This window comes from Eptatretus burgeri, chromosome 2, assembly GCF_056783735.1.
Source record: "Eptatretus burgeri isolate ZD-2024b chromosome 2, Ebu_testis_v1, whole genome shotgun sequence".
NCBI lineage: Eukaryota > Metazoa > Chordata > Myxini > Myxiniformes > Myxinidae > Eptatretus > Eptatretus burgeri.
In genome coordinates, this window is record NC_140962.1 from 10,501,538 (window position 1) to 10,511,142 (window position 9,605).

At 43.8% G+C, this 9,605-nt stretch overlaps 1 protein-coding gene across 1 annotated transcript in view; it reads right to left on the bottom strand.

The window, feature by feature from the left end:
• Positions 1-995: 995 nt before the first annotated feature.
• The window catches only part of LOC147031410 (rho GTPase-activating protein 5-like), an 87,294-nt gene continuing 78,684 nt past the window's right edge, over positions 996-9,605 (bottom strand). Inside the window, exon 7 of the mRNA XM_085862648.1 lies at positions 996-4,078. Within this exon, the coding sequence (XP_085718774.1) occupies positions 3,757-4,078 (322 nt within the window). The 3' untranslated portion in view covers positions 996-3,756. The remainder of the gene's footprint in view (positions 4,079-9,605) is intronic.

Consider the following 9,605-nt stretch of genomic DNA (forward strand, 5'->3'; position numbering starts at 1 on the left):
AGAACATATCCAGTTGTTTGAGTCTTTCTTGATGTGGGAGTTGACCGAGTTCTGGTACTGGCTTTGTCACTCTCCATCTTATCGGCATCTGCTTTAAATATTGGATGCCAAGTTACATTTCCGTATTCGAGGAGAGGATGGACCATAGAGTTGAAGGGTGGGAAAGTTTCCTTGGTGAAGCTGGAAAAGGTCCTCTTGATAAGACCCAACATCTGATTGGCCTTGTTGATAGATAGTGTGACATGGCTATGAAAGGTTAGTTCAATGTCTATTACAACCCCATGGTCCTTCTCTTCCTGTGTAACTTGTTGTTCTTCACCTTTGAAGTAATACGTTGCATTCCAGTTTCCTTTGCCAATGTGCATGACCTTACATTTGGCTGGATTGAATGAAAGTTGCCAAGTATCTACCCATCTTACAGCTCTGTCAAGGTCCTCCTGCAATAATCTTGAGTCTGCTAGCATTGTGACATCCCCACAGATCTTTGTAACATCAGCGTAAATCTGGATGGAGTTATGTCAGTCAGCAAGTCATTGACAGAGATAAAACAAAAAACTGGGGACTGAGAAAACTTCCCTGTGGGACTCCACTGCCAATGCCAATTCAATCAGATTGAACACAATTGTTCAATTCAATCAAGTTGGGTCCTTCCAACAAGAAACTTTGTAGTTTTAGAATTCTACCTTCTACAAGGAAACTTCTACCTTCCACTTTTCAACCCAAAATCTAATCAGTTCATCTTTGTATTATAGTTCGTACTTGTGCCAGGTTTGGTTGAAATCACTTCAGTGTTTCACATGTTATCCTGGTGACAAAAAAAACAAAATGATAAATGGACGGTCGGATGAACGCACAGATGGACTACCCAAAAAGATAATGCCTCCATCCTTTGGCTGCGGAAGCATAAAAAAGTTTGGCAGAAACGAGACAATAACCATCCCACAAGAACAAGAAGGCTCCAGCTTGGAAGCTCAATAACAGGCAAAGCAACCAACCATAAACATATCGTTTTATTGTACAGCAAGCTGGAAAAAGATCGCATGACAAATTAATTAAAGTTTTTTTTTTTAAACAACAAGTATGGCTGTATATGACACAAAACATCATAAAGCCTTGGTTAAAATGTACATCAGAAAAATGGTCCAAAATGTTTATATGTAATCGGATAATTTGTATTTTATATACACAACAGCATTGCTGCCACCAGGCCAAAAGGGAGACCCACACATACCATTGTCACAATTCTATTGCTCTTGGGTAGTCCAATCTTAAATGTTCAATACTCAAATGACAACATAAATATTGTAATACAGAAGCCATGGGCTTTACTGGCACAGAATAAATTCACTTAGCCACCAACTAATATTACATAGTCACACAACATACAAAGCTTGTCGATTAAATAGGGAACTTTTACAAGGAAAACGTCTGAATAACATAACGTGTCCAAAAATGCACATAAATAAGCTATGCTGAAGGAAATGTTGACAAAATCATCGTTTCAAGTAACTTCGGCATAAGTCTTTGCAGCGAAAGCTTAACACTTGTACACAGAGCTCAGATAAACCAAGTGGACCATTTCATTGAAGTAATTCGACTCTTCATGCAACGTCAACCACATTGTAGCACGAACAAAACTCAGAACACAGACCCGTCTGATCATCAAATGAAGCTGCATCGGGTTGTACAAATGGACACAGTCATAGAGAGAGCACAAAGGATGTTAAGAGGAAAAAAAAATCATCTTCAAGATCAAGTATTTGAGTAAAGGAAAAGAAAAAGTAATAATAATAATAATAATAATAATAATAATAATAATAATAATAATAATAAAAACAGAAAATGGTTGATGTTTAATTGAAAATTAAAATAAAATACAAAAAAAACAAAAACAGAGCAAAGCTCAAAATGTAAGAACTGCATCCAATACTCCAAATGAAGAATAAACAAATGGCCAACGGGACAATTCATCAAAAAGTTGCAACAGTTTGTAAGTGCAAGACTAACTTAGTTCTTGTATAAACAAACATGTCCTCATAATGTACATTTAAATAAGGCATGTACTGTGAGATGAGAAGATTTGATGGTACAAAAGATAAAGCTAATAAATGGGACCAAAATGGAAATGCAGACATCGAACATCACACAAAACTTTACGTTCAACAGGAAAATAAATGCCAAGCTAAGCAGAGCCCTTTAAATACAATAGTTGATAAAAATTAATTTGGTCATAGCCACAAAACACTACTGGTTTTGAAATATCAACAAAACAACTTGTTTGTAATAGTTGCTTGCCATCAAAAAAAAAAAACCGTTATTAATTCAGTGGGTGGCGCTATCTACAAACCTGAAACGCAAAGCTTCTTAGTGCCACAATGAACCACAGCTGAATTTTTGAGAGGACATGAGCAGAGAATGTAAGCTCCAGTTTAAGTGACAAAGCGAAGGGCAGGCTGAAAGACGGCTGGAAAGAGCCTGCGGTCATAAGCGCAGCAGGTCAATTTTGAAACGCTGTGGGAACAAAAGGTGTATTTATAAAATTATGACAAAACAAATAGAACTTGAACAAAACTTTCTCTCATTCTCTCCATTTTGGCACGACAGCAATTTGAGGCATCTTACTCGCTGGGCAGGGCAACACATGGATGGCGGTGTAGATGCCGTGCAAGACACAGGCATGTATATTACCAAGACCGAGACGGCAAGCTTCGCTTTGGACGGACGATTACAGAAATAGAGTGCGCGATTGCGCGGGTAGCAAATTGTTTGATGGTTGAACATTTCAAACCTCTACATAATTAATGTCAACATGTATTTATTTATTTTTTTATTACAAAGATTTTGGTTCCCTCTGCAAACAAAACCTCTCAAGATTTCATTACATGCAGTAATTCAATCATGCAGGAGGAGAATGTTGATGTAATTCACCTGGAATGTGTCAGAAATTCATCCGGCCATCACAGTAATATAATCACAAACGCAGTGCGGAAACTGTGCCCAGAATACCAGTAGAATACAAGTACAACATTAGCACTGCAATGGGTCTGCCAAAATCCACACCATACAACCGACATGTTTGAACATATCCTTTTGCAAGAAACTAACTTGGAATCCAACAATGCATCCTCATAAGATTTCCAAGCAAATGTTGTTTTCCTTTTTTTCTTGACATAGCTCAAATAGTCCTTGTAATGGAGGAAAAGAGCATCAAAGCATTTTTCGATACAAGTACTTGAAATTTTGAACACGGTTGTCAAGTGCTAATTAATCAACTCAAGTGGCATATTGTGATGAAAGGCAAAATGTCAGTAAACGTCATTTTGGCAATGGCCAAACAAGAACAACTGCAGAGTCGAAGAACATCACAAACCAGGAAATATGGTCAAGACGAGAAAATAACCATGTATTTGTTCAGAGGGTTTCCATTGGATTGGCAGGGCCTGCAGCTCCAGGCAACAAGGATGCGGTGATGAACAGCAGGCACTGCAAACTGTTCAGACAGATGAACAATCTGTCCTGGTATACAACTACACCAACCAAAGCATGTCTTTTTGAGCTCCTCAAAACCAGGACCTGTGGGAATCTTTTCATGTCCCTCTCTCTAAAGAGACCAGAGCCAAAAAAAGAAACACATTGGACCTACAGTCACTTATTAGGCATTCCATCTGTCAACTAAAACCAAGCAAAGCTACAGAGATAGTTCCAGCTCAACACGAAGGACACGCAAAAGGAGTCTCATACAAAATATAGACATGATCAAAGCAAGTCTTGCTGATGAGAGAGGGGAGAGTGTTTGGTAGGAGGTGGTGGGGGTGGAGACCCAATGAGGTCAATGAGACAAGCTTCAGGGGGGCCGATCGTCGAATTGATTGGTTGTAATGGAGAGGCCGCGTGGAGTCCTGGCTCTTTGAGGAAAAGGACTGGGCAGTACTGGATGAACGGCTGGATGGGTGTTCGGCCGACAAGCGTAGCAGTGATGGATGCCATATCCGTAAAGTTTGGCTTCATGAGGGTGGGCCAGAAGCAAATGGACAAGTTGTCGCAGTTCATCTTGTTCTCGTTACTGTGCTGGAATACACTGTGAAGGACAGAGAAGAGTGTGAATACATGGCCGGTTATTTTGAAATGCAATGAAAAACATGCAAGTAAACTTAGACAAGGAAGTCAGAAATTTGGTCCGGTTCATACCTATTCTTTAAGTGAAAGTATCAATTTAATAATATTATACAATACATGTACTGAACTCACAATTTCCCAATTGAACTTGATCCATTGTAATCATATCAACATCTTATATTTACAACTTGCATATACAGCAGAACTCTCATCAATTTGAATGGATATGTTCCAGAAATCATACAAAATGGCAAAAAATTTGAATCGAAAGAAATTCTGGCTTTTATCTCTGCAGCCTCCCACCTCCCTCCACCCTCTACCTCGGGACAAGGAACGTAAATTGCTGTGCTAAACATTCACGTGATATACTGCATATGTACATATCTATTACAATATATTGACCGTAATCCCTAATTCTATTTGCACGAAATTGACTGTTTGATCAAAATTTTTTGCTTGGATGTTAGAGAACATGACAAACCGATGTGGTTCTGGCATGCAAGAGGGTGCAGGTGTGAAATATTTCACGTCATCCAACCAAAATGTTATAGCACTACTTTTTATAATGCCATATCACACTAGTTTTTATCACGACATGGACTGTTGTTGGCAACTGTGACATACAATCCCAATTCTAAATACAATTCATCATTGATTCAATGACCAGAATTGTATTTTTTTCTTCTCTTTTTCACATAAAAATCAATCTTTTATTTCTTCAGGCCGTGTACCCATGGAAAAGACCAAATGAATCAGAAGCTGCATTTCATATACGAAAAGGGCGACTTCTTGAGACAGAGAAGTAGAAAGAAGCATGATTAATAAGAACTCTAGAGAATAAGGCAATAAAAAGAGGAAGTTTGTCTGCGACTTAAATTCACAACAGCTTAGCAGAGATTTGTAAGTCAACAAACAGATGATGAGAGGACATGAAGGCAGACACAAAATACTCTCCAGCATCACAGAAGGTGGCATTCAGCTCTGCAGTGACAGCGAGCTGTCTATCAGGCCATTAGTATATCTACTAGGCCACCAGGGAGGGAACACACACACACACACACACACACACACACACACACACACACACACACACACACACACACACACACACACACACACACACACAACTGGTCGCTTCACTGACCGTGATTTGAAGCGGGGGAGGAGGGAGAATGAAGGAGAAAGGGAGAGGGAAAGGATAGAGGAGGATGGGAGAAAGCGGGGGTAGAGGTAGTGGGGAGGGTAGGGGGTGTTCCGGACATGCGTTTGATAGGGGGGACTTGAGGGAAAGCAGCCGGGGGGGAGAGGGGATTGGAGGGGATGGTCCCATTATGCCAGCATTGGTACAGGATTGAACAAAATTGGGTATGTCAAAACAGCATGTTCAAACAGGTTAAACTAAACAATGCCCGTACACCGCCTAGAGAGGTCCATGGGAGGTGCAGGGGTTTTGGGAGGGAAGGGTGTTTTCCTTCAATCGTAGAAAAAGCCGTGCCAGTGCTCATGCCTTTATTTCATTTCCACACACACGAAAAGCTCCAGAATCTCTTCACCTGAGATGAATTGCGGAATTGATCTGAGCAGAAGTCCTGACTTCAAAAACAAAAAAGCTGTCATTTCTCCAATTCGCACATTCTTTGACACCCCTTCCTCTGCTGGACCTCTGGAGAGTTGCACAGTGGAGGAGGGGGTTTGGGAGGAAAATTGCGGAGGGGAAGGATGAAAGGCAGCATGAGGGGAGGTGGAGCCAGTGGGAGGGGATGGGGAGGGGGAGGCAGTGTGAGAGTCGTGAATGGGAAGGAAGCACGAGGGGAGGGAATGGGAAAGGCAGTGTGTCGGTTGATGGAGCTTTCACAGGAGTTCGAGGCCTCAATTATCTCATGGTTCACCCTTAATGATCCTTATGAGCACAGCTGTCAAAGCCGAAGGACCTTGTCAACAAATTTGACAAAAGTGACATCATATATAGCATCCCATGTTAAGATTGTGATGCCAAATACATTGACCAAATGTGCAAACGCTAAGCCACAGGGCTAACTGAACAGCAACGTGCTGTATAGTGACAAGACAAGTTGTTCTTGGTTGCGACACATACACACACACACACACAAAAGCAACACACACACACACACACACACACACACACACACACACACACACACACACACACACACACACACACACACATACACACACACACACACAAAAGCAACACACACACACACACACACACACGTTATCATGAGATCAGACAGCGATCCTTGGCATAGGATCATTAAGGGTGAACCGTGAGATTATCGATGCATGGTACTCCTGTGAAAACTCCATCAACCGACACATTGACTTGCATCCCACATACAAAGCACAAAGCAATCAATTACAACGTCAACACAAACAGCAGAGTCATTCAATTGCAGGGAAGCCTTGTGATTGGTGAGGACTTGGACCAATCCATGATGTAAACTGTCCCTAACAGAACTTAACAGTATTATCACCATGCCCCTCTCAAAGCCTCTGAGGAAGAGAACTACAGTGAAAGCTCGTTACTATGCCACCCGTCGGGACCGAGCAAAAGTGGCATAGTAGCGAGAGTGGCATAGTAACGAGATTTTGTAAAAACGGCCTTATTTTCTCAAGTTACCCATCTGTAGTTAATCTTTAGACAAAATTTATTCCAGCAAGTAAAAGGCACGATTGTTGTATAAGCTAAGCGAACGGAGAACATACACACACTAACAGAGTTCACACACTAACATATGGCATGGTGAGAAATTCACGACACACAAAGCTTTCAAGAATCGTCGGCTGGCGCATCTTCTTTCGGCGGATCTCGTTGTCTAGCCGATCGCACGCTTGCATCACACCGGGCTTCCCGCTTCTCTGCTGCATGAACTTCCGGACGGTGCTACAAGTGCGCTGGGCTTCCTCGAACGGAACGATTTCCTCCTCGACAGTTACCCTGCCATCTTCGCTTTCCACCGGCTCCTCACTGCGCAGAATCTCCTCCGCAATCTCCTCCAGCGTGAAATACCCGCCAGTCGCGAGGTGCTCGTCGGCTTCAAGAAAGTCAGACAGCTCGATCTCCTCGTTCTCGTGCATCTTTTCCTCGGCAGGCAGAGCTTCCCAGATGTCGGACAGCTCCGCATCCTGTGGCTCAGTTTGGATCTCCTCTTCGATGAACTTGGCCTTCGCGAAACAGTTCCTGATCGTCAACTTGCCGACCTGCTCCCAAGCACGCCGGGCGACGTGTAGAGCATCGAGCAACGTGAACTTGAACTCCTTTCCCTCGTCTATGGCCTCAAGCCGGTGGCACAGCAGGAGCTTCCTGTAGTGGCGCTTGAGGTTCTCTATGATTCCCTGATCCATTGGTTGCGAATTGGCTGTCGTGTTGGGTGGGAAGAAGACCAGTTGGATGTTGTTCAGCTCGAGCTCGGGAGGGTGGCCAGAGAAGTTATCGAGACAGACCAGCACTCTGCGTCCCTGCTGGCCGAGTCGTCCGTCCCACGCACGCAACATCTCCTCGAAAAGCTCCGCCGTCATCCACGCCTTCGAGTTCGCCTTGTACTTGACCGGGATCTCTTTGTTCTTGAAGGCACGGGGTTTCTTGGAGTTGCCAATCACCAGAAGAGGGAACTTCTCGCTGCCGCTCATGTTTGCCCCAACCAGAAGAGTGATCCTTTGCTTGCTTTTCTTTCCTCCAGTACACCGCTCTCCCCTGAAAGCCATGGTCTTGTTCGGAAGCAGCTGCCAGAAGAGTCCAGTCTCGTCTAGGTTGAAGAGGTCGTCTGCAGAGAACTGCCCGAGTAAGGGCCGGAGAATCTGTTGTTGCCACTCAAGAAGGGATTGCGAATCCACCGATCCAGCTTCGCCCTGCACTGTCTTGAACGTGATGCCGTGGCGCTTCTTGAAATTGCCCAACCAACCGTGCTCGCCATGAAGTCTGGGATGTGCATCAGCTCGGCCAGTTTCATCGCCTTCTCCTTGATCAGATCGCCGCTGACAGGCAGATTCTGTCCTCTTGATTGCTTCAGCCACATGAGCACTCCCTCATCAAGCTTCGGGTCGTGAGCCTGCGTCAACTTCATGCGCTTCGATGGAAATCCAGCTTTGATTGCAGCCTCGATTGCATCCTTCTTGCTGAGAATGCCCTTCACGGTGGTTCTCTTAACTTCGACGCCCCATTTCTTGCTAATCTCCCTGGCCAACTTGGACTGATTCGGCTCCTTCTTCGCGGCATCGATGATCTCCTTCTTCTCCTTCAGCGTAAAGTCGGTTCGCTTGCGTTTCTGAGCTGACATTATGGGCTGAATTTGAAAAAAAATGATGTCACTGTTGTACGTGTGCCTGCGTGTCTGTGTGTGTGCTCGCGCTTTTTTGTGTCTCGTTGTGCGTGTTGTGATTGGCTTGTTGTGGCTGGCATCGGGGAGAAGAATCGCGTGTTTTGACAGTCTGACTATGCGCGTACGTATTGAGTTATGTTGTGCGCAGCTGGACTGTAGTTCGTCGCTTCGCCTTTGGACGTGAGTGTGATAATCGAGCACTGCGCAATACAGATTTTTTCATGACTCGTGCCTTTTAACAGTCGCACAGTAGTGGCATGGTAGCGAGAGTAGGGGGTGGCATAGTAAATTTATTTTGTATTGAATTTTATCGGGACCGAGCAAAAGTGGTATAATAGCGAGAGTGGCATAGAAGCGAGGTGGCATAGTAACGAGCTTTGACTGTAGTTTGTTCTTGAAACCTCAGGCTTTAAATTTCTTTTACCAATATGAATCCTGAGCTGCAAATCTTTCAACATATAGGTGTGTGTGTGTGTGTATACACGCACGCACGCACGCACGCACACACACACACACACACACACACACACACACACACACACACACACACACACACACACACACACACACACACACACACACACCTCCTGACTGTTATGGTGAGCATCGCCGTGGATTATGTCTCACATGGTAAAACCGCATAATCTGCACAGAGCAACCATCTGTCAGCCACCCAGACGATTCTTCCTGTCAATGCAAACCATTCAACCAGAAGGCACGTGATGCAATCGGCATGCCAATCAAAACATGTGGAGTGGGACGAGCACTCCCCCAATCCCCATTGGACGCAGTCCTACACCAAAGCATCACCTCCAACACAGAGGCCTCAGCCCGGTGACTGCCAAACAGACAAAGATTATATGGTCAACATCATTTAAACATCAAACAGAGCTACCAATCCAGATTTCGGGCTTATTTGCCCTCATCAAGATGGCACACCGATAAATATCTAATCAATGATGGCCACATTCGTCGTTTATACATCAGACACACCTCCTGACTGTTGTGGTGAGCATCACCACAGATTAGCAATCAAGATTAGCATCAATGCAGACTACCAATCTGGATGAAGGTAACAATGAGGGGAAAGGGAGAACACAAATGGTGGACAATATAGATACATAAGCAAATTTGTGTTTAACCAGTTTG